Here is a 27,982-nt window from a genome sequence, read left to right as displayed (position 1 = left end):
TCATAACCTGACCTCTTGGGTCGTGCCAAGGCTTGGCAGTCCCTACCCTGTCCCCTTCCACGAGATTCTGCTGAATCAGCTGAAATCAGCCCTTTTCGGAGCCAATTCCTTCTCCTGTTGCTCTCAGGGGGAGCTCTGCCAGGAGATTCTCAGGAAAACGCTGATAAGCCCCGTCTGGTTATAAAAAGGGAGAGTTTGGGACCAACCCTGCAGTTTTTTCTTCATCCATCCTCACGTGTCCATGGGCTTCGAGGAGAGACGCTGATCGGAGCCTGCCGGTAAGTGGTGTGGGGTTGGGAAGGGTTTTCCTTTCCTTTTTTTTTTTTATTTTTTTTAATTGCATTTTGCCTCGTCCTTTTGGGCATGAGCCCAGCTATGTCCCATCTGAGCAAAACAAGGTGTCGGTGATGCCTTCACCCACCAAGCAGGAGTCCTAGGTGGGTTAAATTGACTATAAAATTATTTTTTAAAGTTTTTTTTAATCCCTCCCAAGCACAGAGAGGGATGATTTAGATGAAACCCGTCCTGTAAATCCCCGTTGGGTGCAACAAATTGGGTGGGAAACCCAACAGACGTTGAGCGACGGTTGGGGATCGGCAGCTCTGAGAATGTCCAAAAAGTGGAAGGAAGGGTTGTGCATGCTATTTGGCCCCTTTTTGACCCAAATTTGGGTGATTTGGGGGGGGAGATTTCATCCTCGGGAAGTTTTGTGGAAGGTTTTGATGGGACTGATGGGGTCATTGAGGTGGCATCAGGAAGGGTGTTGAGGTATCGTTGGGTTGGATACTGGGACAACTGGGGGGTCATTGGGTTGGGGGGGGCGTCAAGCAGGACTCAACCCCAAGCGAGTTGTGAGAGGTTTCCATCGGGTGGAAAAAAGTCTTTTTTGGGCCAATTTTGGGTCAAGTGGGGGGGAAAAAAAAAATTTTCATTTTTGGGGTGGTTTTGGTGTTTTTTTCCAGCGATGGCGATGGGCAGGATGTGGCGGCTCCTGGCTTGGCTGGCTCTCTTCTGTGGTGAGCAACAACCCAACCCTATTCCCCTCAAAAAAAACCCACAAACCACAAAAAAAATTTAATTTCCTGGGTTTTGGGGGGTATTTTAGGGCTTTCTACTGCAGGTTTCTGCAGCAAAAAGTCTTTATTCCCTTTTTTTGAGAGGGGGTCAGAAAATATCCTTTATTCCCTCATTTTCCCCCAGCAGAAAGATTTTATTACCTCTTTGCCTCTTCAACAAAAATCTCTCATCCCCTGTTTCTGGTTTGTTTTTTTTTTTTTTTTCCGCAAAGAAATCCTTATCACTGGCTTTTTTTTCTTTAAATAGCAAAGAGCCCTTATCACCCTTTCTTTTTTCCCAAGGGAAAAAAAAAAGGGCGATAAGGGGGGGGGGGGGGAAGCGCCCTTATTTCTTCATTTTTTAAAGAAAAAACCCCACTTGTTCTCTGTTTGTTTGGGGGTTTTTTTGAGGTTTAAAAAAAAATTATTACCTGTTTGGGTGGTTTTTTTCCAGAAAAAAAATGCCTTATATACTCAGGCTTTCTTTTAGAGAGGGAAAAAGCTCTTATCGCCTCTCTCTCTCTTTTTTTTTTTTTTTTAGGAAAAAGCTCTTTCATTTGTTCTTATTTTAAGAAAAAAGACGTTATTGACCTGGTTTTCGTTTGGTTTGGGTTTTTTTTTTCCCTCGGGGGAAAAAAAGCCCTTATCTTATTTGGGCTTTTTGGCCACAAAAAATGTCTTTATTCTTTGTTTCTTTCAAAAAAAAAAAGTCCTTACTCCCTCTCCCCTCCCCCCCAAGTCATTATTACCTGTTTTCTTTCACCCAAATGCCCCTATTAGCAGTTCTTTTTCACCCAAAAGCCCTTATTACCTTTTTTTTTTTTCTTTTCAGGAAAAAACCCACTTATCACAATTGCCTTACAGGAAAAAAGCCCCTTATCACCTTTTTGGGGGGCAGAAAAAATCCTATTTTTTTCATCTCCCCCCCCCCACTCTCACCTCTTTGTTTATCAGCAAAAACCCCTTTTTAGCTCCTTTTCTTTCAGAAAAACAACTTGATTTATTTTTTCTTCCAGCAAAAAAGCCCCTTTTACCCATTTTTATTTCTAGCCAAACCTCATTATTCTGTTTTTCAACATAGTGCCCTTATTCCCTGTTTTCTTTAAGGGAAAAAAGTGCTCAAATTAGCTGTTTTTACCAAAACAGCCCTTATTGCCTGGGATTTTTTTTCAGAAAAAACCCTTATCACCTGCTTTTTCTTTTTTTTTTTTTTTTTTAATCAAAGAGCCCTTATCACCTTTTTCCCCCAGCAGAAGCCCTAATTTCCTTTTTTTTTTTCACCAAAAAGTCCATGTTACCTATTTGGTTTTGAGCATAAAGTTCTTATTCCCAGGTTTGGGAATATTTTTTGTTTAAAATAAAAAAACAAACCAATACTTCTCACCAGTTCATGATACAAAATGCCATTATTCCCTGTTGTTTGGGTTGATTTTTTTGAATTATTATAAAATAAATAAGCTGTTGTGTTTGTTTTTTTTTTTTAGGAAACAGCCACACACCTGGCTGTGTTTTTTCTTAAAAAAACCCATAATTTTTTTTTTAAAAGCCCTTATTACCTTCTTTTATCGGTTTTGTTTGTTTTTTTAAAGAAAAAAACCTTACTGCCTAGGAGTTTTTAATCAAAAAGCCCCTAAAACCTGTTTTGTTTTCACCAAAAATCCCTTATTATTTATTTTCTTTTTGGAAAAAGCCCATATTCCCCATTCGTTTTCAGCAAAAGACTCTTATTTTTATTTCCCTCAGCAACAAAAGCCCTTTATACCTGTTTTTTAGAAATTTTTACTGCAAGTTTCTGCAGCAAAATAAAGGTTTATTTCCAGTGGAGTTTTTTCAGGATTTTCCACTGCAATTTCTGCATCCAAAAAAAAACCTTTTCCGCCCTTTTTTTACACTTGGAACTTTCTGCAGGTTTCTTCTGCAAAATGCCCTTTTGCCTGATTTTTATTTTTGGGGCCTTTCTATTGTTATTTCTGCAATAAAACACCTTTATTGTATGCTTAAAAAAACTCCCACACACACACACAACCCCCCCCCCCCAAACCCAAACCTCACACTTTCTATCACCATTTCTGCAGCAAAACACTTTTATTCCCCATTTTTATTTTTCAAGACTTTCTAACTGTACATTTCTGCAAGGAAAAAAAATCCACCCTTATTCCCTAATTTCTAATTTTCGGAAACTTTCGTTGCCATTTCTGCAGCAAAATTTATTTCCTCGTTTCTTCAGAACTTTCTCCTGCGCGTTTCTGCGGCAAAAAAAAAAAAAAAAGTTATTCCCTATTTTTTTATTTATTTTTTTTTTCCAGAACGTTTTACGGCAGGTTTTTTCAGCCCCAACCCCCTCATTCCTTGTTTTTTTGCCGAACTTCCTATTGCATATTTCTAAAAAAAGAAAAACCAAATCAGCCTTATTTCTTGATTTGGGTTGGGGTTTTTTTTGGCTGAAATTTCTACTATAATTTCTGCAGCCCCCCCCAAAAAAACCAAAAAAACCACCCCAACCCCTATTTTCCCTTCTTTTCCCAGGTTTTTCCACCGCCACCTTCCGCGGCAAGGAATTCCTCACCGCCTTCCCGCAGAACAACGAAGAAGTCACGTCGCCCGACCTCCAGCTCATCTTCACGGCTCACTCCGCCTCCACCCAGGTGACGGTGACGGCGCACGGTGACGCCTTCACCCGCACCGTCGCCCTTGGCAAAGCCGAAACGCTTTCCGTCCCCATCCCCGGCCAAATGGAGATTGTCGGCACCCTGATTTCGAATAAAGTCATCTCCGTTCAGTCCACCGAGGAGATCTCCGTGGTCTCCGTCAGCACCAAAAAGCACACCGTGGGGGCCACCGCCGTTTTGCCCGTAGAGAGTTTGGGCCACCGATACTACCTGGTGACGCCGGAGGACGCCAATGCAGGCGGCTTCAAGGAGTTCGTGGTGGTGGCCGGGAAGACTCCGGCCAGAGTCTCCATCAACGTCAAAGGCCAATTTTATTACAACGAGAAGAATTACTCCCCCGGCTCCACCCTCCGCATCTTCTTACACCCCTACCATAGCTTCCAACTCCAAAGCAGCTACGATTTATCCGGCACCAAGATCACGTCGGACAACGCCGTGGCGGTCCTCAGCGGACACAGCTGCGCCAAGGTTCACGCCGCCTGCGATTACGTGGTCGAGCAGCTTCTGCCGGTCGCCGCCTGGGGGAATGTCTACGTCGTCCCCCCCAACCCCTTGCAGAAGAACGCGGACTTCGTCTACGTGGTGGCAGCCGAGAAAGCCTCCATCGCCTACAACACGGGTACTTCGGCCGCCACCAAGGACATCGCCGCCGGGGAGGTCCACAAGTTCGACGTTAACCAAAATTTGCTTTTTTATGTGAGCGCTTCGGCTCCGATTCAGGTGGTTTTCTTCTTCACCGGTGCCCATACCAGCTTGATTGGGCAAGACCCCTTCCTACTCAACATCCCACCCGTCTCCACCTACTGCACGTCCTACCGGGTCAGTGGCTTGGTTGACTACGAGAACCACCTGGTCCTCATCGCCCATAACGCGGACGCCAACGCCGTCACCCTCAACCAGAAGACGGACAGTACCGTCTCCTGGCAAGCGATTCCCGGCACAGACTTCTCCTGGGCTGCTGTCACCATGAAAGAGCCAGGAGAAATCCAGAGCGTCGAGCACTGGTGGGCACCCTTTGGGCTCCTGGTCTTCGGCTTCCAGAATTACGCCGGTTATGGCTTCACCGGTCTTTGCGCCGCGAGTAAGTAGGGCCAACGCGTGGTTGCATCTTGCTGATAGCTGGGTCTTCTCCGCGGTCGCCATCGATGGGTGTTTTTTGTTTTTTTTTCTCTTTTTCTGCAGCTTCTGCTCCACATTCCTGTGAAGATGAGGGATGCGGGAGCTATGAGATAGTGGAGAGGGACCCCAGGGACATCCAAGAAACTGCCTCGACCTGCTGGGCCAGCGGCGATCCCCACTACCAAACCTTTGATGGGAAAGTCTTTGATTTCATGGGCACGTGCACCTACACCTTGACCAAGACCTGCGATTCGGATCCCGCCCTGCCCGTCTTCAGCGTCGAGGCCAGAAACCAACAGAGGGGTAACCAAAAAGTCTCCTACATCGACTCCGTGACCGTCTGTGTCTATGACGTTACCGTCACCGTGGTCAGGTCTGAGAATGGGATCGTGAGGGTATGCAAGAAAAATAATTATCAAATCCAAAGCAATGTTATGGTATTTCACTGGAATAATGTATTTAACGATGATCTTAAGGGTCTTTCCCAACCTAAATGATTCTATGATTTGTCATGCATGAGTCGATGACGCTACGGCGTGGTCACCTCTTGCAAGAAGACGCCTCAAAGCTCAAAAAACTCCATTTTTTTGCCCCATGTTTGATGCTGTTTGTTTTTCACATTGGTTTTTTTTTTTTTTCTCCTCCAGGTGAACAACCATCGCTCCCACCTCCCCATCTCCCTCGCCCAAGGGAAACTCCACCTGCAGCAGAAGGGCAAATCCGTGCTGATTAAAACCGACTTCGGGCTGAAGATCCTCTACAACTGGGATGACCACGTGGTGGTGAAGCTCCCCAGTAAGCTCTTCGGCAAAGTGTGCGGGCTGTGCGGCAACAGCAACGGCAAAGCCTTCGATGATGCCCTCATGCCCGACGGCAACCTGGCGGAGAACGCTGTGGACCTGGGCCGGAGCTGGAAGGTCCCCAAGAGCCACCGCTGCTGGGACAGCTGTAGCGGAGACTGTAGACGTTGCCAACGGGACGAAGAGGCGAAGTACGTCGGGGAGACGTCGTGCGGGTTGCTCACCCAACGCTCGGGGCCCTTCGCGCGCTGCCACGCCGCCATCAGCCCCAAGGTCTACCAGAAAAACTGCGTCTACGACCTCTGCATGAACGACGGGCTCCACCTCAAGCTGTGCCAAGCCCTCAAAGCCTACGCGGATGACTGCCAGGAGGCAGGAATCACCGTTTCTGACTGGAGGACGCTGGCGCGTTGTCGTGAGTAGCTCCTGGTTGGCAGAAAATCCTCTCCCTGGGTGGGCAGGGGGCTGCGACCTTAAATAAGGTGGGTGTGATTAAGGGGTGATGGGATGGGAATGAGGAGAAAACAGGCGCAAAAGGGAAATTACATCGTTGGGGGGGGCTTGTTTCTCAAGCAAGGTGGGGCCGGGTCATTTTTGAATCAGGCTGCACAAAGCTGGGCCTGAAAGGGCTCGGGGTTCCAAGCATCGTAGATTCATGGGAAAAGGTTATTGCAGCAAGTCCAAGCAGAAAGCCCAGGAAATCCAGGAAGACTCCAGAAAGTCTGTGTAGAAAGTCTGCGTAGAAACGCCAGAAAGTCCAAGTCCCAAAACTCCATGCAGAAAGTCTGTGCAGACTCCCCAAAAGTCTCTGCTGAAAGGCCAGAAAGTCCATTCAGAAGGTCCAGAATGTCCTGTGAGACTCCCAAAAGCCTCTGCTGAAAGTCCATGCGGGCTCCAGAAGCATGTCCATGCAGAAGGTGCAGGGAGTCCACAGAGACTCCCTGAAATCCATGCAGAAGGTCCAGAAAGTCATGGTGACCCCCAAAATCCCACTAGATAGGCCAGTAAGTCCAAGTCCCAAAAGTCTCTGCAGAAAATCCATTCAGAAGGTACAGAGAGGCCATGGAGACTCCCCAAAGTCTCTGTTGAAAGTCTGGGGAGTCCATGCAGGCTTCAGAAAGTCTGTGCAGAAAGTCCAAGTCCCGAAAGTCCAAGTCCTGAAAGTCCAAGTCCCAAAAGTCCAAGTCCCGAAAGTCCAAGTCCCAAAAGTCCAAGTCCCAAAAGTCCAAGTCCCAAAAGTCCATCCAGAAAGTCCAGAAAGTCCACGGGGACTCCCAAAAGTCCAGGTAGATAGTCCAGGGAGTGCATGCAAACCTCAGAAGGTCCATGCAGAAAATCCAGAAAGTCCACGACGACTCTCCGAAGTACATGTAAAACTCCAGAAAGCCCACGCAGGTTTTCTTAGCGCTCAGCCGCACCTTCTTACGGCCGAGGAGCGTTCTCTCCACCGTGACCGCGGTCTCCTGACCCTTCCACAGCTCTCCTCTGCCCGAAGAACAGCAATTACACCGCCTGCGGCACCGCCTGCCCCGCCACCTGCAACAACGGCGCGATGCCCGCCGACTGCGCCGCCTCCGCCTGCGTGGAGACCTGCCAGTGCCGGGAGGGCTTCGTGTTCCACGCCGACGAGTGCATCCCCCAAGGCGAGTGCGGCTGCGTCTACGAAGGTCTCCTCCACGGCCTCCACGAAGAGTTTTGGGGGGACGGCACCTGCACCAAACGCTGCGTCTGCGACGCGGAATCCCGGAGGGCCGTGTGCCGTTCGGCCGGCTGCCGTGCCGAGGAAGAGTGCCGGGTGGAGGACGGCATCCAGGGTTGCTACCCCAAGAGATACGGGACCTGCGCAGCGACCGGTGCCACCCACTACGAGAGCTTCGATGGTGGGAAGTTCATCTTCCAGGGCACGTGCATGTACCAGTTCGCTGGGTTGTGCCAGAAGAGCCAAGGTTTGGTGGACTTCCAGGTGCTGGTGCAGAACGGCCGCCAGGACAACGAACTTCTGGCCTCCATTGCTCTTGTGATGGTCAAAGTCTACGGCAAAACCATTGTGATCAGCCAGGAACACCCCGGCAAAATCACGGTGAGTTTAGCAAATGTTTCTTTACCTAATCTCCACGTTCTTCACTTTCTGCTCCTCACCCCAAACTCCTTGTCCATTTCTTCTCTTCCACCCTCGCTCCTCTATCTTTTTTGTCTGTATTGGGTAATGCTGAATATTTTTCTCCAACTATGCCTCCGAGATCCAGAGCTACCAGGTCTGTTTCCCCCACATTAATCAAGATGAGATTTAATCCCCTGAATAGAAGGTTCTCCACCTGAAGCAGGAGATTGGTGCATGATATAAGCCGTGGAGCCTCAGGCAGCGTTCACGTCAAAGCTGGTGGGCAGCTCTACTTGGCGCAGCTGATTCAATCCGAAAAATCTTCGTCTGCATGATTTGGGTGCTTTGGCTGGAGCCCAAATGGCAGGTGGCGTGAAAAGACAATTTGCCTTTATTGTTGGATATCAAATTTTGGTTGTTTTTTTTTTTTGCTTTTGCCCCCAGATCAATGACCGGTTGGTCAACTTACCGTATTACCAGAAAGATAGGAAGATCTCCGCCTACAGAGATGGGCAGGAAGCGGTGGTCGAGACAGACTTTGGCCTCACTGTCACCTACGACTGGCAAAGCCGAGTCACCGCGTCGGTGCCCAGCACTTACGCCAACACCCTGTGCGGCCTCTGCGGGAACTACAACGGGAAGGCGGGTGACGAGATGATGATGAAGAACGGCCAAGTGACATCGAACCCCGACGCCTTTGGACGCAGCTGGAAGGTGACCGACATCCCAGGTTGCGTGGAGCTGTCGAAGGTGGAATGTCCTACCATGGCAGTGGCTCTGCAGCGCCAGGAGGTCTTGAAGTTGGGTTGTGGGATCATTCCGCGAGTGGATGGACCCTTCATAGCTTGCCACACTCGTGTAGACGCCAACAAATACTTCCAAAACTGCGTGCATGATTTTTGCCTCTTTCCGCACCAAGAAGAGGCGATATGCCGGGTCATCGCCCGTTATGCCGCTGCCTGCCAGGCTGCCGGCGTGATCATCGGGAAGTGGAGGACAGACGATTTCTGCAGTAAGTTGGGGTAATTGGAGGGGTTTCTGCTTCGTGAGGGGTCACGAGCGTCAAAGGGAAGCCCAATCCTGGGCCAAACCCATGTGGGGACGAAGCAGAGGTCCAACCTAGACTTTGGGTGCTTTATCCCACCCAAACTCTAGGTTGGTTCCATCATCTCTGTTTACAGCCAATGCCCAGAAACCCTTCCAGGGAACATGATGTCTCAGCCGGCTATGACGGGTCGAATAATTTAGCCCCAATAAGCACCAATTCCTTCGCATTGACTAAAAACAAGAGGGAGGGCTAATTGCCTGGATTGCTTAGAGGGCAAACTGCAGGAGATGCACCAAAAATATCTAAATTAGGGGAGAGGGACCCGCCCGGGAAGTCGATTGGGGACCCAACGTGGGAGCGATTCTGTTGCTTGAGGGAATGTCCTTATTTCCTTGATGATAATGGGGAGAACCAGGTGATTTGGGGGCTAAAATTCCCACCTCCAAAGGGTTGAAATGTCCCTTATGGACACCCCTTCCCTCATCATGTCCGCAATGAGGAAGAGATGAGATTTAACCGTGAAGCGATTGGGTCAACCAAGATCTACATCCGGCGAACCTCATGACCAGGCGCAACGGCATCCCGAATGGCAGGGAAATGGCAGGAAATTGCTCCTAACGAATCTCCTTGTCCCGTGGCAGGTCTTTCGTGTCCTGCGAACAGCCACTACGAGATCTGCTCCCAGAGCTGCGGCCAGACCTGCAGCAGCATCTACGCCCCGGCGAAGTGCTCAGAGGGGTGCAGGGAGGGCTGCGTGTGCGACGACGGCTTCGTGTTCAGCGGCGACGAGTGCGTCCCCATGTCCCGGTGCGGGTGCCTCCACCAGGGCTTCTACTACAAGGCGACGGAGACCTTCTTCCCCACCAAGCAGGAGAAATGTCAGTGCCAGGCTGGCGGCATGGTCAACTGCCAAGAAGTTCCTTGCCCTGAAGGCAGCGAAGGCAAACTCGTCGATGGCGTCTTCCAATGCCAACCCGTCGCTCCCAGGGTCTGCGTAGCCACCGGTGACCGCAACTATCTCTCCTTTGATGGGTTGGCTTTCAACATCTCAGGCACCTGCTCCTACGTCCTCACCAAGACCTGCGGCGGTGACAGCGTCGAACCGTTTGTCGTGAAAATTGAGAAGGACGGCCGGCAGAAGAGGAAGGCCTCCGGCATCCACGCGTTGTCCGTCGAAGTCTACGGGCTCACGTTGACCTTGACGCGAGGCAAGAAGGGAGATGTCATGGTAAGGCGGTACTTGGTCATCCGTCTCCTTCCGGGCCCAAACGTGCTGGTGACAAAGTCTATGGGGTGCAATCCCTATTTTGGGGTGCAGGCCCTATTTTGAGTTGCAATCCCTATTTTGGGTTGCAATCCCTCTTTTAGGTTGCAATCCCTATTTTGAGTTGCAATCCCTACTTTGGGTTGCAAACCCTCTTTTGGGGTGCAATCCCTATTTTAAGTTGCAAGTCCTGTTTCATGTTGTAATCCTTATTTTGGGTTGCAATCCCTCTTTTGGGGTGCAATCCCTATTTTGGGTTGCAATCCCTATTTCAGGCTGCAATCCCTATTTTGAGTTGCAAGCCCTATTTTGAGTTGCAATCCATATTTTGGGGTGCAAGCCCTATTTTGGGGTGCAATCCCTGTTTCACGTTGCTATCCCTATTTTGGGTTGCAATCCCTATTTTGAGTTGCAATCCCTATTTTGGGTTGCAATCCTTCTTTTGGGGTGCAATCCCTATTTTGAGTTGCAATCCCTATTTTGGGGTGCAATCCCTATTTTAAATTGCAAGTCCTGTTTCGTGTTGTAATCCCTATTTTGGGTTGCAATCCCTCTTTTGGGGTGCAATCCCTATTTTGAGTTGCAAGCCCTATTTTGAGTTGCAATCCCTATTTTGGGGTGCAATCCCTATTTTAAATTGCAAGTCCTGTTTTGTGTTGTAATCCCTATTTTGGGTTGCAATCCCTCTTTTGGGGTGCAATCCCTATTTTGGGTTGCAAGCCCTATTTTGAGTTGCAATCCCTATTTTGGGGTGCAATCCCTTTTTTGGGGTGCAATCCCTCTTTTGGGCTGCAATCCCTATTTTGGGTTGACTTTGCCATGAGGCGAGAGGGACACGGTCCCCGCCCACGTGGGGCGGTCCACCTCTTTTAGGGTATGAACGTGCCGACGTCAAAGTCTTTGGGCTCGTGTTGACCTTGACACGCGGCGAGAGGGGACCCATCCCAGTTAAGTCTGTGCTTTGTGCTCCATCTCGGTTTTGAGGGCCAACATTTTGGTGGCGACGTCTACGGGCTCCTGTTGACCTTGGTGTGAGGCAACAAGGGACCTGTCACGGTGGATCGTGACGCACAGCCGTACCGCTTTTTGGTTGCAAGGATGTCGGTGTCAAAGTCTACAGGCTCACGTTGACTCTGGCGTGAAGCAAGAGCTGCACCGTCACAGTAAAGCCATGTTTTGTGGGCCACCTTTTTTGGGGTGTGAGCAGGGGAGCCCAAAAAAATTGGTTTTCCTTGATGGAGGGAAGATCTCACCCCTATCTCCAAGGCAAAGCCCTGCTCACCCCCACTTTGCCTTCCAGTTTCAAAGTGGGAGCCGTAAATTCATTAAAAGGTTGGTTGGAAGGTGTTTCCCCCAATGTTTTTTTGCTCCTACCTCCATAGTCTTCTCCTTGTAGCATCCTTGAGGCTCACTGGAGGATTTCTCTCTCTCGGTCCCAGGTGGACTCCATACTCCACCACCTCCCGGCCATCCTGAGCCGGGGACGGGTCCAGGTTCACCAACACGGGACGGGCGTCCTTCTCCAGACCGACTTCGGTCTTCTCATACGCTATGACCTCCACCACCACGTGGCGGTCACGGTCCCGCAGACCTACCAGGGCCACCTTTGCGGGCTCTGTGGCAACTACAACGGGCAACCAAAGGACGATTTCCGCCTCCCCAGTGGCCAACAAGCTGCCAACGCGATGGTCTTTGGTTCTGCCTGGAAAACGTCCGATGCGTCTTGCAGCGAGGAGTGCCCCAAGGACCAGTGCCCCATCTGCACGGAGGAGAGGAAGGTAGTCCTCCAGGAACCCAACTACTGCGGCATCCTCACGTTGCCGAAGGGTCCCTTTGACTCCTGCCACAACCTCATCAAGCCAGACCTGTATTTCCAAGCCTGCCTCCACGATCTTTGCCTCACCGGAGGGGACACCCGTGTCCTCTGCCAGAGCATCCAGAGCTACGCCGCTGCTTGCCAAGATGCCGGCGGCGTCATCCCGGCTTGGAGAAGACCGTCCTTCTGCCGTAAGTTGGGGCGTCGCAGGTGGGAGACGTCCTCCATGGCCGGGAAGTCACATCTTGTTGGGATTAATTGAAAAACAGGCAGGGCTTTATAATTTATTTCTAAGGGACGCTGGGATCGGGTGTCTGTGCTGACCACCCTCGATGCGTAGGGTGATGCAAATGGTGATGTTGAGTTGGGAGCCCAGGGTGGGGAGGATGATGATGGCGTGAAAATCATTGCACCCGGGAAAAGCCAATGCAAGGGGGGGGGCGTTTTCATTGACGCTGGGGATAAATGAGAAAAGCCAACCGAGTGTGTTTTCATCCACGGTTTGGGCAAGCAGGAGAAACCAACGTAAGTGCCAACCGTGTGGGTTTTCATCGGCATTTTGGGCAAGTGGGAAAAGCCAACAGAAGCACCAAACAGGTGCATTTTTGTTGGTATGGGGTGGAAAGCCAACGCAAGCGGGGGTGAACTTTCATTGACACCAGGGGCAAATGGGAAAAACCAACAAAAATTCACTTTGTTGGTGCTTGTGTTGGCTTTTCCCGCTTGTCCCCAACACCAAGCGCCAACGGGTTGTGTTTTTACCGGCGTTGGGGCTCTGCCATCTCCTCTGGGTGCAACCCCCCTGCTCTTCCACCCAACGTTCAACCTTGGGTTGATCATCCTTCTCCTTCCAGCCCTCAGCTGCCCGGCCAACAGCAACTACTCCCTCTGCACCAACCTCTGCGTCAACAGTTGCGCAGGGCTCATGGATTCTTCTAAATGCCCCAAAACCTGTGTCGAAGGCTGCCACTGCAATAAAGGGTTCATCTTTGATGGGCACGGCTGCGTTCCCGAGGACAAATGTGGATGCTTTGTGGATGGGAGATATTATAAGGTAGTAATGTCCTGAGTTTGGGTGGGTTTGGGGGATTTTTTTTAACATTTTCCTCCTGCCTGCGTTGCAGCACGTTGCTCCAAAGGCGACGTGCGCACGGCCCAAAGCAGGAAAAAAAAACCAAACAACAAAACCAAACAACCAACCCTCAAAATCTTCCGTCTGCCAAGCGATTCTGTGGTTTCACGTGAAGAAAATTGGAGCATTTCCATCTCTTTTATCACTTGGCATAAAGGTGCTAGCACAGATGTGGATGCCCTGATAGTATCAACGCTTCCCACACCTGAAGGCACTAAATAATAATATCTTTTTCCTTCAGAGGAGGTGGAAGAAGGCAAAGGGATTTTTTTTTTTCCTGCATTTTTTTCCTTGCAACAAAAAGGATCAATTCCTCAGCAATTCTGCATTTCGTAAAGCTGCTTATTCTCGCTGGTAGACCTCAATATTTTTTTTTTCCCCCTTCTACATGTTTTTATGCATTTCTGTGTAACAGCAGTTTGCTTTTCTAATCATGACGCTTTGCAACCTCTCGCCCCGCAGCCCCACGAGTCGGTCTGGAAGGACAACTGCCAGCAGCGTTGCACGTGTGTCCCTGGCAAAGGCTTGACTTGCAGCAGCCACAGCTGCACCGATGATGAAACCTGTGAAATCCGGGATGGGATCTTGGGTTGCGTCAATCGAAGTAAGGAAAAATGGACTTGCTTGAGTTAAAAAAAAAAAGGGAGGGGCGGATCTTGGAGCCGGAGTAGATCCTGGGGCTGGTCTGGATATTTAATTTAGAGGTGCAGGCTGAGGGGCTAACCTTACAGCAAGGGGAGACGGAGGCTACAGAGCCCGTCTCCCACCCTAAGAGGGTCAGGGATGCGATGGGAGAATTTTGGAGGTGCAAAATGCTTCAGAAAAGCCACCCCTTGGCTTTGCGTTCACTCCCGTGGCCCATTCTAACCACTCACCTTGCTCTTGAAGGGTGGGTGCAATCTTGGGTAGGGATGAACCCAATCTTGACGCTTTTTTCCATGAATGGGAGGGGGGAAAAGACAACTGAAAAGGGGAAATTTGGGTTTGGCGATGGATCGTTGTGCACTGATTTACACCTCGGAGGTGCCGATCTCCTGCCAAAGCCCAAGGGGGAGCAGAGGACGCTTGGTGGGACCTCAACACTGGTGAAGACGCTTGGTTTGCATGGTGACGTGGGATGTCCTCCTCACCACGACCTCTCCCACGGTTTCTTCTCCTTCCAGACCCCTGCAAAGCCCTTCAGTGCCGTCCCAAGGAGAGGTGCAAGTTGAAGGGTGGCCAAGCCAAGTGTGTCCCATCCCTGGTCGCCAGCTGCTGGGCTTGGGGGGACCCCCACTACCACAGCTTCGACGGGCTCGATTTCGACTTCCAAGGCACTTGCACCTACACCATAGCCGAATCCTGCGGGAACGACACCAGACTGGTGCCCTTCAAGGTGGAGGGCAAGAACGACATCCGTGGTGGGGTGAAATCTGTCTCTTACGTGAGCTTGGCCAACATCAAGGTCTACGGCCAACACGTCTCCATCCACCTGAGGGAAGTGGGCAAAGTCAGGGTGAGTTGGCGTAAAATGGAGGGAAAATTGGCTTTTTCCCACCTCTTTTTTCATCCACTGCTTCCCCACCTCCTTTTTCGTCCATCTCCTCCACTGCGTTCAACCCCCCTTCCTGCTCCATCAGGGCCACCATTATTTTTTAACTAAATCAATCAAGCCGCAATGTGGATTTTGGGAATGTTGGGATATGCCGGGAATATGCTGCCTTGCATGGGGCAACCCGAGGTGGTTTTCTGCCCCTTGGGGAAGCCAAAACCACCAAAAGTGGCTGCAGTAGGTCTCCAAGAAACCTCAAAGCGGGTGGAACGCCCCTTTGGGAGGTTTGCGGTGGCAGCCGGCCCCTGCCGCAAGTCGGGTGAGGCAAAAGTGAAGCCTGACGAAGGCAGTGATGTCATGAAACCGGAGGATTTTTGCTGCACAGAGCATCTCAGCAGCCCCCCCGATGAGGTTGGCTCTGAGTTTTGGATCTTGCCAGGAGGGCACGGACCTCGCGGTGGGTGTTTGCCCGCGGCGAGGTGCGCCGCGCTCACGTCTGGTTCCCCCCCACCCGCAGGTGAATGGGGTGGTGACGCTGCTGCCGGTAAGCCTGGAAGATGGCAAGGTGCAGGTCTTCCAGAGCGGGCTCCGAGCCGTGCTGGAGACAGATTTTGGGCTCCGGGTAACGTACGACTGGAACTGGCATCTGCATATCGACCTCCCCAGCAGCTACTACAAACACACTTGTGGTCTCTGCGGCAATTTCAACCTCAAGGCCGAGGACGACGTCCCCGAGAGCGGCAGCAACCTCAACGCCTTGGTGGCCTGGGCTGGAGACTGGAAAGTCCTCGACGACGATGACCCGTTTTGTTGGGATTATTGCGAAGGCAACTGCCCGGTGTGCGAGGAGGAGAAAAAAGAGCTCTACGGGGGCAACCAGTACTGCGGTCTCATCAAAAAAAGCTTCCAGGGACCCTTCAAGGCTTGTCACAACATCGTCAAGCCCCAGGAGTTCTACCGCAACTGCCTCTATGACGTCTGCATGAGCAACGGGGCAAAGAAAATCCTCTGCCAGGTGCTGGAGGCTTATGCGTCCACCTGCAAGAAGCACGGAGTCATCGTGCATGACTGGAGGACGCCGTCGGGCTGCCGTAAGCAACGGGCTTCCTCCTCGGTCTATGTGGTTTTGCAAAAAAAAAAAAAGGGGAATATCTAGCAGGGGATGATGCATGCGGAGCACTCGGTATTATTTGCACAGGGCGAATATCCAGCTCCGGGGTGTTGCATGTAAAATAATCGATGCATTTGCACGGGGTAGTATCCAGCCCCGGGATGTCGCATGCAAAGTGCTCGGTGCAATAACACGGTGCAATATCCAGCCCTGGAATGTTGCACGCAAAGGGCTCGATGCATTTATATGGTGCAATATCAAGGCTTGGCCACGGTGCATGCAAAATACTTGATTCGTTTGCAGGGGTGAATATCCACACCTGGGTATGTTGCATGCAAAACACTCAGTGCATTCACACAAGAGGATATCCAGCCTTGAATCCATGCAAATATCCATGCAAATCACTCTGTGCATGAGCATGGGGGGGATATCCAGCCCGGGATGCTGCATGCAAGTGCTCAGCGCATTTGCTTGGTATAAAATCTAGGCGGGATGTTGCATGCAAGGTGCTCTCCACAAAAGCATGGTGCAACATCCGTCCCTGGGACGTTGCATGCGACGTGCTTAACGCATTCACACGGTGCAATATCCACTCCCCGGGACGTTGCATGCAACGTGCTTAACTCATTCACACGGTGCAACATCCATCCCCGGGACGTTGCGTGCAACGTGCTTAACGCATTCATACAGTGCAATATCCATTCCCTGGCACGTTGCACGCAAATTGCTCGGTGCATTCGCACGGCGCAACATCCGTCCCCGGCACGTTATGTGCAAAGCGCTTGTCACACGAACTCGCTGCTGCATTGTCCCCCCCCTCTAATTGTTCTATTTCCTCCCCCCGCAGCGTTACCCTGCCCCAAAAACAGCCACTACGAAGCCTGCGGCAACGCCTGCCCGGCCACGTGCACCAACCAGGACGCGCCCGCCGCTTGCACCCAACCCTGCGTCGAAACCTGCGCCTGCAACGAGGGCTACGTCCTCAGCGGCGGCCAATGCGTGGCGGTGGCCAGCTGCGGCTGCACCCACGACGGTCGTTACTACCGTCCCGGTGAAGAGTTTTGGGCCGACGAGACCTGCCGATCTCGGTGCAGGTGCGACGCCGATTTGGGCATGGTGGTGTGCAAGGAGGCCGGTTGCAAGTCGGGCGAGAGGTGCGCCGTGGTGAAGGGCGTGCGGCAGTGCGTGGCCAAGAGCCGCTCCGTCTGCGTGGCCACCGGCGACCCCCATTACACCACCTTCGACGGGCGCCGCTACGATTTCATGGGCACCTGCGTCTACCGGTTGGCCGGCCTCTGCTCGGACGACCCCACCCTCGTTCCCTTCACCGTCACGGTGGAGAATAACAACCGGGGCAGCCGTGTGGTCTCCTACACCAAGGAGGTCACCTTGACGGTCTACAACATGACCCTCAGCCTCAGCCAGGCACACCCCAAGAAGCTCAAGGTAGGGGAGAACGAGGTGCCGGGGAGTTGCGACGTCATTGCGTGGCACCTGGGTGGGCTGCAAGGTCCTCGTGTGGTGTTTCGGTGGGTTGCAAGGTCACTGCATGACGTTGGGTTTGGTTGCAAGGTTGATGGATGGTGTCCCGCTGGGTTGCAAACTCATTGTGTGACATTTGGATGGGTTGCAGGGTCCTTGTGTAACATTTGGTTGGGTTGCAAGTTCCTTGCGTGACATTTGGTTGGGCTGCAAGGTCCTTGCGTGACATTTTGTTGGGTTGCGGGGTCCTTGCATGATATTTGGATGGGCTTCAAGGTCCTTGCGTGACATTTGGTTGGGTTGCGGGTCCTTGCACGACATTTGGTTGGGTTGCAAACTCATTGCATGGAGTCTGGGGGGGTTGCAAGCTTGTTGTGTGGTGTTCATGTGGGCTGCAAGCTCATTGCATGATGCCTGGTTGGTTTGCAAGGTCATTGCTTGGCATCTGGGTGGATTTCAAGGTTGTATGGCATACGGTTGAGTTGCAAGCTCATTGCGTGGCATCTTGGTGGGCTTCAAAGTCGTTGTGCGGCGTCGTGGTGGGCTTCAAAGTCATTGCGTGGTGTCTTGTTGGGCTTCAAAGTCATTGTGTAGTGTGGTGGGCTTCAAAGTCATTGCGTGGTGTCTTGGTGGGCTTCAAAGTTGTTGCGCGGTGTCTTGGTGAGCTTCAAAGTTTTTGCATGGCGTTATGCAACCCATGCTGCCCTTCCAGGTCAACGGGATCCTGGTGGATCTGCCCTTCAGCCATGGCAACAAGCTCCACGTCTACCTCAAGGGCTTCCACGGCTTCATCAAGACCGACTTTGACGTCATCGTCACCTTCGACTGGTACAGCTACGCCAGGGTCATCCTCCCCAACACCTACTCGGAGGCCGTCTGCGGCCTCTGTGGCAACGCCAACGGCGACCCCGAGGACGACTTCAATATGTCCAATGGGCGGCCGGCTACGGACGAAATCCAATTTGCCGACTCCTGGAAGGTGGCCGACGTCCCCGGTTGCTGGGCCGGTTGCACCGAGGATTGCAAAGTTTGCACCGAAGCGGAGAAACGTGCCTACCGGGGCAACAAACACTGCGGGTTCCTGATAAAGAGGGACGGACCCTTCAGCGCCTGCCACAGCGCCATCGACCCGGCTCCCTACTTTGACGATTGTCTCTTCGACACCTGCCTCTACAAGGGGCATCAGGAAACCGTCTGCAGCTCCATCAGCGCCTACGTCACCGCCTGCCAGAGCCAGGGCATCCGCATCAAGCCGTGGCGCACTGCCGCCTTCTGCAGTACGTGGGGCTTTGGGGCAGGGGGGATCTCCTGGGGGTTGCACGAACAAAACTGCTTGGGGTCACACGCGCGAAGGCGGTTGGGTTTGCACAATGTTTTTTTGCTTGCGCAAAGGCGCTTGGGGTCGCCCAATCCTTTTTTGCTTGTGCAAAGGTGCTTGGGGTCGCACACGCGAAGGCGGTTGGGTTTGCACAACGTTTTTTTGCTTGCGCAAAGGCGCTTGGGGTCGCACGTGCGAAGGCAGTTGAGTTTGCCCAACGCTTTTTTGCTTGCATGCAGGGTTTGGGGTCATATACACAAAGGCGGTTGGGTTTGCCCAATGATTTTTGCTTGCGCAAAGGCTCTTGGGGTTGCACATGCGAAGGCGGTTGGGTTTGCACAACACTTTTTCACTTGTGCAAAGGTGCTTGGGGTCGCACGCGTGAAGGCGGTTGGGTTTGCCCAACGTTTTTTTGCTTGCACTAAGGGTTTGGGGTCGCACGCACGAAGGCGGTTGGGTTTGCCTGATGCTTTTTTGCTTGCATGAAGGGTTTGGGGTCACATGCACGAAGGCAGTTGGGTTTGCCCGATGCTTTGTTGCTTGCGCAAAGGTGCTTGAGGTTGCACGTGCAAAGGTGGTTGGGTTTGCCCAATGCTTTTTTGCTTGCATGAAGGCGGTTGGGTTTGCTCGGCGCTTTTTTGCTTGCGTAAAGTTTGGGGTCGCACGCGCAAAGGCGGTTGGGTTTGCCCAACGCTTCTTTACTTGCGCAAAGGCACTTGGGGTCGCCCAATGCTTTTTTGCTTGTGCAAAGAGTTTGGGGTCACACACGCGAAGGCGGTTGGGTTTGCCCGACATGTTTTCGCTTGCACTAAGGGTTTGGGGTCATATGCTCAAAGACGGTTGGGTTTACCCGACGCTTTTTTGCTTGCATAAAGAGTTTGGGGTCACACGTGCGAAGGTGGTTGGGTTTGCCCGATGCTTTTTTGCTTGCGCAAAGGGTTTGGGGTCGCATGCGCGAAGGCGGTTGGGTTTGCACGATGCTTTTTTGCTTGCGCAAAGGCACTTGGGGTTGCCCAACGCTTTTTCGCTTGCGCAAAGGTGCTTGAGGTTGCAGGCGTGAAGGGGGTTCGGTTTGCCTGACGCTTTTTCACTTGTGCAAAGGGTGTGGGGTCACACACATGAAAGCAGTTGGGTTTGCCCGACGCTTTTTTGCTTGCACTAAGGGTTTGGGGTCACACGCATGAGGATGGTTGGGTTTGCCCAACACTTTTTTGCTTGCACTAAGGGTTTGGGGTTGCATGCACAAAGGCGGTTGGGTTTGCCCGACGCTTTTTTGCTTGCATAAAGGGTTCGGGGTTGCACGCGTGAAGGCCGTCTGGTTTGCGCATAGGGTTTGGATCTTGCATGCATGAATTATTTGGGGCTTGCAAGCCAAAAGCCGGGTTTGGATGAAATTTTTGCATGCCAGGAGGCTTTCTATTTTGCACGAGGGGCTTTAAGGGCTTCCATGCACAAAGGTTTTGGAGCTCTGCAACCACCAGCCCCGCTGATTTCCCACCCACCCCTCCCACAGGCCCCGTCTGCCCCCCGAACCAACACTACGATCTCTGCGGCCCAGCCTGCCCGGCCACTTGCCGTGGCCAAACAGAAGCGGAGGAATGCAAAGAAGCCAAATTCTGCGCCGAAGGCTGTTTCTGCAACGAAGGTTTCCTCCTGAGCGGCGACCGCTGCGTCCCCTTGGCCGAGTGCGGTTGCTCGCACGAAGGGCGCTACTACAAAACCGGCGACGAGTTTTTCGCCTGCCCTCGCTGCAGCGAGCGTTGCGTCTGCCGAAAAAACGGGGCGGTGGAGTGCCAGCCGGCGGGTTGCGCCCCCGGCGAAGCGTGCGCGGTGCAGGATGGGGTGCGGGGCTGTTACCCCGACGCGTGCGGGCGCTGCGAGGTGCTGGGCGCCGTTTCCTACAGCACTTTCGACGGGCGCCTGTTGCATTTCGCCGGCACGTGCGCCTACACGTTGGCGAAGGTCGAGGATGACGATCCGGAGCATCCACTGGTGCCCTTCACGGTGGAGGTGGAGAAGGAGAGCGGGAAGGAAGGAGCGACGTTGATCCGCCGGCTGTCGGTCACGGTGCAGGGAGTCACTGTCAGCATGAGACGGGGCACCCAGTGGGAGGTGGAGGTGAGTTGGGGGGGGTTGGGGGTGTCAAAAAGGCTTTGGGGGGCAAAAAATGCTTCGGGGTGCAAAAACTGCTTCGGGTTGCAAATCCGGTTTTGTGTTGTAAGCCCTGCTTTGGGTTGCAATCCCTATTTTGGGTTGCAATCCCTATTTTGAGTTGCAAACCCTATTTTGAGTTGCAATCCCTATTTTGGGTTGCAAGCCCTGTTTCGGGTTGCTATCCCTATTTTGGGGTGCAATCCCTATTTTGGCTGCAATCCCTATTTAGGGTTGCAAGCCCTGTTTTCAGTTGCAATCCCTATTTTGGGTTGCAATCCCTGTTTTGGGTTGCAATCCCTATTTCGGGTTACAATCCCTATTTTGCGTTGCAATCCCTATTTTGGGTTGCAATCCCTCCTTTGGGTTGCAATCCCTATTTTGGGTTGCAATCCCTCCTTTGGGTTGCAATCCCTATTTTGGGTTGCAATCCCTCCTTTGGGTTGCAATCCCTATTTTGCATTGCAATCCCTATTTTGGGTTGCAAACCCTATTTTGGGGCTCAAACTCGACTTGAGGTGATGCGCACCCCGCCTTGCTCACCTTTCCTTTTTTTTTTTATTTTTTTTTTTTGCTTTTCCTTCCCCGCAGGTGGACGGTGAGCGTCACCTCCTGCCCCTGACTCTGCCCGGCGGGACGGCCACCGTGTCCCAGGAGGGCACCCACCGGGTGCTGCGGGTGCAGGGCGGCCCCAAATTCCTCTACGACGGCAACTCCTACGCCTTGCTCACCCTCCCCGCCACCTACCGCCGCCGCACCAAGGGTCTTTGCGGCAACTTCGACGGCGACGCCGGCAACGAACCCGACTCCCCCCAAGAGCTGGGTGACGCTTGGGGCACCCTCACCCCCTCTTGCACCCATGGGACCCCCCCACCTCCCTGCCCTTCCACCGATCCGGGACCTTGCGGGGTGCTGGCGGATAAGACGGGACCTTTCGTTGGGTGCCACGGGGTGGTGGCACCCCAAGAGCACGTGGCCACGTGCCGGCAAGAGCGTTGCGGCCGGTTGGGCGCCGGAGCGTTGTGCCGGAGCTTGCAAGCCTACGCCGCCGCGTGCCAAGCCGCCGGCGGGCAGCTGCAGGAGTGGCGGACGGCTGCGGGATGCCGTGAGTTACCGGAAGATGGGTGCTGGGGTCTGGGGTCGGGGGTGGGGTGGGGGGAAGAAGAGGTGTTGGGTGCAGCTGGTTTGGGTTTCGGCGAGGGAGGGAGCGGTGGGACGCGGAGGGTCGTGGTGTGCAAAGGGTGTGAGGAGGAACGAGGTCGCGTGCAGCAGGGTTTGAATTTCTGCAAGAGTGCAGTGGTTGCACTCACCGGCTTGCTAGTTTTGCAAAAGTTGCAAGAAGGAAAGCGGTCGCATGCACCAGGGTTTGCATTTCTGCAAGAGTGCAGTGGTTGCATGCACCAGCTCTTTAGTTTTGCAAAGGTTGCAAGAAGGAAAGTGGTTGCATGCACCAGCGTTTCATTCCTGCAAGGAGGGAAGCGGTTGTGTGCATCTGCTCTCTGGTTTTGCAAAAGTTGCAAGAAGGAAAGCAGTTGCATGCACCAGGGTTTGCATTTCTGCAAGAGTGCAGTGGTTGCATGCAGTAGCTCTTTAGTTTTGCAAAGGTTGCAAGAAGGGAAGGAGTTGCATGCACAAAGGTTTGCATTTCTGCAAGAGTGCAGCAGTTGCACTCATCTGCTCTTTAGTTTTGCAAAGGTTGCAAGAAGGAAAGCATGCACCACGGTTTCATTTCTGCAAGGGGGAAGCAGTTGCACGCAGCTGCTCTTTGTTCTGCAAAGCCTGCAGCAAGGAAAGCGTTTGCACGCCGCGGTGGCTTTATTTTGCGAGGAGAACATTGTCGCACGCAGCGATTTTTAAATTTCTGCAAGGGGAAAAGAGTTGCAGGCAGCGGTGGTTTGGTTCTGCAAATCTTGGTGAGGGGGGAAGGCGGTTGCATGCAAAATTTGGTTTTATTTTGGAGGGGTTTTTTGCAAGAGGAAAGCCAGCTGCACCGGTTCGGGAGGGGGGTGTGTGATTTTTTTGCTGGGGGAAGCGATTTACGTGCAGCACCCGCCTTTGTGCAATATTTACTTTTGCAACGGCTGCTGCAAAGTGGTTTTTTTTTTTCATTTCCTTGCAAAAGGAGAAAAGAAATCGCAAATAGTAAAGCCGTCCCTTTTCTTTTTGCTTTCCCCCTCCCAGCCCTCTCCTGCCCCCCCAACAGCCACTACGAGCTCTGCGCCCGCACCTGCGACCGCGCCTGCACCAGCATCTCCGACAGCACCCAGTGCACCCAGAAATGCTTCGAGGGCTGCCAGTGCAACGAGGGCTTCTTCTTCAATGGGGACGAGTGCGTCCCCGCTGATTCCTGTGGGTGCCTCCACCGCGGACGCTACTTCGAGGTGGGTGCTGCCGGGGAGGCTTGCACCCTTGCAAGGGGAGCGTTGCGCCCTTGTGCACCCCATGGGTGCTTGCACCCTTGCAGGGGAGTGTTGCATCCTTGCAAGAGGAGCATTGCACCCTTGCAAGGGGAGCGTTGTGCCCTTGCACATCCCATGGGTGCTTGCACCCTTGCAAGAGGAGTGTTGCACCCTTGCACACCCCAATGGGTGCTTGCACCCTTGCAAGGGGAGCGTTGCACCCCTGCAATGGAAGTGTTGCGCCCTTGCACACCCCAATGGGTGCTTGCACCCTTGCAAGGGGAGCGTTGCACCCTTGTGCACCCCATGGGTGCTTGCACCCTTGCACGGGGAGCGTTGCACCCTTGTAAGGGGAGTGTTGCATCCTTGTAAGGGGACCGTTGCGCCCCTGCACACCCCAGTGGGTGCTTGCACCCTTGCAAGGGGAGCGTTGCATCTTTGCAAGGGGACCTTTGCACCCTTGCACACCCCATGGGTGCTTGCACCCTTGCAATGGGAGCGTTGCACCCTTGCACACCCCATGGGCACCTGCACCCTTGTAAGGGGAGCATTGCCTCCCTGCAAGGGGAGCGTTGCGCCCTTGCGCACCCCGTGGGTGCTTGCACCCTTGCAAGATGAGCATTGCACCCTTACACGTCCCATGCATGTCTCCAGCTCTGCACGACACCCGTCGCGTGCAACATTTTTTTTAGTTTCTTGCAACCTCTTGCGTGCAGCCGCGTCTTTCTTCCGCCAATCCTCACAAGCGAAAAACCCCCGTTGCGCGCAGCATTTCCCCGCGCCCTCGCGGTCTTTGCCAGGAGGACACAGCTCGCGTGCGGCGTTCCTTTGCCTTCTGCACCGCCGCAGAGCGAAAACCCTTTGCGCGCCGCTTTTCCCCCCTTTTTTCCAATCTTCTCGAGGGGAAACCCATCAAACGCCTCATTTTTATTGACCATCCCACCTTGCAGATCACCGAGACCGTCCTCTCCGCCGACTGCAGCGAGAGCTGCACTTGCCGGGCCGCCGGCGGCATGGAATGTCAACCGGCCGGTTGCCCCTTTGGCCAAGTTTGTGGCCTCAAAGACGGCGTCCGGGGTTGCGTGGAGCAACCTGGGCAATGCACCTTGGCCCCCGCCACCCGTTTCATCTCCTTCGACGGAGCCACCGGCACCACCACGGCCCCCGGCATCTACGTGATGGTCTCCCCGTGTGATTCGCACCGACCTACTTGGTTCCGGCTCTTGGTTGACGTCGGCGAGGACGGGGACCGACCCGCCGTGGTGGCCCTTCACCTTTTCAGCCCTCAGGCTTTCCTCACCGTCAGGAAGGACAAGAAGGTCTGGGTAGGTTGTCCCCAACCCCGCTGCCACCCGAAAAGTCCCACCTTGCCCTTAATTGTACCCAAAATCCGTCGTTTGCCACCAATATCCATCGGTGTCGTGCAAGGGAAGCACCTACACGGGTTGTCCTCCATCCCACCATCGCCAGGAGATGTCCCCACGTTGGCCCATCCCTTCGTTTTGACCCAAACTGCTCTTTTTCCACCCGTTTCACGCGAGGGGAAGCCACCACACGTGTTGTCCTTCATCCCGCTGTCACCTTGAGATCTCCGTGCCACCGCCCAACCCCTCCTTTTGATTAAAATTGCCCTTTTTCCCACCGGTTTAATGCACGATAAGGCTATGCAGGTGCCGTCCTTCATCCCAACGTCATCACCGCCTGTCCTCACATTGGCCCATCCCTTCGTTTGAACCAAAAATGGCCTTTTTTCCCCCACCACCAGTGATTTCTCGCCGAGGAAGCATCCCCGTGTGCTGCTCTTCGTGCCACTGTCATCACCAGGTGGCCATGCCTTGACCCGCTCCTTCGTTTTGACCCCAAAAACCTTTTTCCCAGCAGTTTCGTGCGAGCGGGGCACCCGTGGGTGGTGTCCTCCATCCCACCATCATCAAGAGTTGTCTGTGCATCCGCTCAGCTCTTTTTATTGACCCAAATTGCCTTTTTTTCTCCAGTAATTTAATGGAAAGTAAGCACCCGTGGGTGCCCTCCTTCACCCCAGACCCTGCTCCCAGCCCCACGGAGGGAACCCCGATCTCCGAGCCCCCCACTCCACCTCCCACCCCCCCGTCCCCCAGCAGGAACGAACCCCACGAGATCAACCTTCGCTCCCATCCCACGTATCCCCACCTTCCCAGGGCACTTCGCACCATCTCTCCGTACCTAAAATGGAGGGATTTCACCCCGTTTTGGGGCTCCACCGCTCTGGAGAAGGTTGGTGGTGGTGGAGCAATGACCTATTTCCTGGCTTTTTCACCCCAATTGATATTTATGTCAACGTTGGGTTGCGTGGAGCCATGTTGTCCCTATCGGTGTCTTCTCCAGGTCAAAGGGGTCCCGGCCACCCTCCCCGCGAAGGTCTCCAGCACGTTGACCGTCACGGAGAGCCGAGGCGGCGTCTGGATCATCCAAGATCCCGAATTCACCGTCGGCCTCAGTCCCGCCGGGGAGGTGACGGTGAAGGTGACCAAGGAGCTGAGCAAACACCTCTGCGGGTTCTGCGGTAACTACGACGGGAACGCGGCCAACGACCTCCGAGGGCCCGACGGGAAATTGGTGGCGGATATGGTGGCGGTGGCCAAAGCCTGGAGAGCGCCCGACTTCAGCCACGTGAGTGTCCCTGGGAGGTGACGTCATCGGTCTGGGGTTTTTGGGTGATATTTGTCGTCTTTTGTCTCCTAGCTCGGTCTTCGGTTGTGTCCCTGTTGGCCTTGGTGCCGCCGTCGCGAAGAAACGTCCGTCGGTTGGCGCCATCCCTTCGTATTAACCGAAATCGCTTTTTTTTTCCCCCACTGAATTAATCCAAGGGGAGCGTTGTCCTTCATCCCGCCGTCACCGAGAGATCTTCATCCATCAGATTAACCAAAATTGCCTTTTTTCCACCCATTTCATGCAAGGGAAGCCCCCCCCAGGTGCCACCCTTCATCCCACCATCATCACGAGATCTCCATCTATCTCTTCATTTTAACCAAAATTGCCTTTTTCCCCACCAATTTCATCCAAGAAAAACACCCACATTTGTTGTCTTCATCAAGAGATGGCTGTGCCTTGACCCCTCTTTCCATTTTGACCAAAATCATCCTTTTTTCCACTAGTTTCGTGCAAGGAGAGCACCCCCACACGTTGTCCTTCATCCCACCATCATCGTTCTTTCGGATTAACCAAAAATCACTTTTTTCCACCAGTTTCACGCAAGGGAAGCCCCTACAGCTGCTGTCTTCATCTCGCTGTCACCAAGAGCTCTTCAAATATTGTTCTATTTCTTAATCTTAACCAAAATCACTGGTTTTTTCCACCAATTTCATACGAGAGAACCCCCCCCACACACTAACATCCTTCATATTAACCAAAATAGTCCTTTTTCCCCTCAAAACAGGCCCAGAATGGTCTGCAAGGAACCGATGGGTTCATTGTTGGATCCTGTCATTATGGGAGGAGAAAAAAGGGGGGGGAAGAGCCCCAAAAGAGGGAGAAAGAGCCCCAAAAAAGGGAGAAAGAGCCCAAAAGAGAGGAAAAGAACCCCCCAAAAGAGGGGGAAAGAGGCCCCCAAAAGAGGGAAAGACTCCCCAAAAAGAGCGGAAAGAGCCCCCCAAAAGAAGAAAAGACCCCCAAAACAGGGAGAAAGAGCCCCCCAAAAGAGGAAAAAAGCCCCAAAACGAGGGGAAAGAGCCCCCTCAAAAGAGGTGAAAGAGCCCCCCAAAAGAGGGAAAGACCCCCCAAAAAGAGGAAAAGAGCCCCCCAAAAGGGGAAAAGAGCCCCAAAAAAGAGGGAAAGACCCCCCCCAAAAGAGGAAAAGAGTCCCAAAAGAGGGGGAAGGAGCCCCCCAAAAGGGGGAAAGAGCCCCCAAAAGAGGGAAAGACTCCCCAAAAAGAGGAAAAGAGCCCCCCAAAAGAGGAAAAGAGCCCCCAAAAGGGGGAAAGAGCCCCCCCCAAAGAGGAAAAAAGCCCCAAAATGAGGGGAAAGAGCCCCCCCAAAAGAGGGGAAAGAGCCCCCCAAAAGAGGGAAAGACCCCCCAAAAAGAGGAAAAGAGCCCCCCAAAAGGGGAAAAGAGCCCCCCAAAAGAGGGAAAGACCCCCCCAAAAGAGGAAAAGAGTCCTAAAAGAGGGGGAAGGAGCCCCCCAAAAGGGGGAAAGAGCCCCCAAAAGAGGGAAAGACTCCTCAAAAAGAGGAAAAGAGCCCCCCAAAAGAGGAAAAGAGCCCCAAAAAGGGGGAAAGACCCCCAAAAAAGAGGGAAAGAGCCCCCAAAAGAGGGAAAGACTCCCAAAAAAGAGGAAAAGAGCCCCCAAAAAGAAGAAAAGACCCCCAAAACAGGGAGAAAGAGCCCCCCAAAAGAGGAAAAAAGCCCCCAAACGAGGGGAAAGAGCCCCCCCAAAAGAGAGGAAAGAGCCCCCCAAAAGAGGGAAAGACCCCCCCAAAAAGAGGAAAAGAGCCCCCCAAAAGGGGAAAAGAGCCCCAAAAAAGAGGGAAAGACCCCCCAAAAAGAGGAAAGAGCCCCCAAAAAGCAGAAAAGAGCCCCCCAAAAGAGGGAAAGAGCCCCAAAAGACGAGGAAAAATCCCTCAAAATGAGGATTAACTATTTTTTATCTTTTTTTTTTTTTTTTTGCCCCCCCCAGTAATGCAAAAAAAAAATGACATTTAGCCGCCTGGAACCGGGCCGCCACGCCTCGGCGCTGAGATCATCACAGCAAAACCGGAAGCATAAATGAAAAAAAGGGATTTTTTTTTTTTTCCCCCACCCCCCCACCACCAAATTTGATGTGGGTGTCCCGTCCCCCCCCGAAAAAAAAAATAAAACCCCATGGGCGAATCTGTTGCTGGGTTCCGTTTGCAAGAAAAAATCACCAAAATTTGGAGAAAAATCAAAAGCGGGGAATGCCGGGGGGGGGACGGGGGGGGTCTTGGGTGCCTGGGTGCCCTGGGGGGGGGGGAAATGGGGTGTTTCCCGGA

General features: G+C 53.0%; 1 protein-coding gene across 1 annotated transcript; it reads left to right on the top strand.

Moving 5' to 3' along the window:
- Positions 1-66: 66 nt before the first annotated feature.
- On the top strand, positions 67-27,835 carry LOC142026097 (IgGFc-binding protein-like). Its single transcript, XM_075018933.1, has 21 exons — positions 67-278; positions 963-1,016; positions 3,582-4,805; positions 4,907-5,238; positions 5,491-6,058; positions 7,122-7,723; positions 8,189-8,756; positions 9,434-10,020; positions 11,496-12,063; positions 12,727-12,926; positions 13,467-13,608; positions 14,168-14,499; positions 15,053-15,626; positions 16,494-17,092; positions 17,841-18,405; positions 19,960-20,564; positions 21,189-21,702; positions 22,779-22,978; positions 23,947-24,321; positions 25,361-25,645; positions 27,649-27,835. The coding sequence occupies exons 2-21, from the start codon at positions 965-967 to the stop codon at positions 27,649-27,651; spliced, it is 8,895 nt and encodes a 2,964-aa protein (XP_074875034.1). The 5' UTR covers positions 67-278; positions 963-964; the 3' UTR covers positions 27,652-27,835.
- Positions 27,836-27,982: the final 147 nt, after the last annotated feature.

Source organism: Buteo buteo, chromosome 31 (assembly GCF_964188355.1).
Source record: "Buteo buteo chromosome 31, bButBut1.hap1.1, whole genome shotgun sequence".
In the NCBI taxonomy this organism is placed as follows: Eukaryota; Metazoa; Chordata; class Aves; order Accipitriformes; family Accipitridae; genus Buteo; species Buteo buteo.
This window is presented reverse-complemented; position numbering and strand designations above follow the sequence as displayed.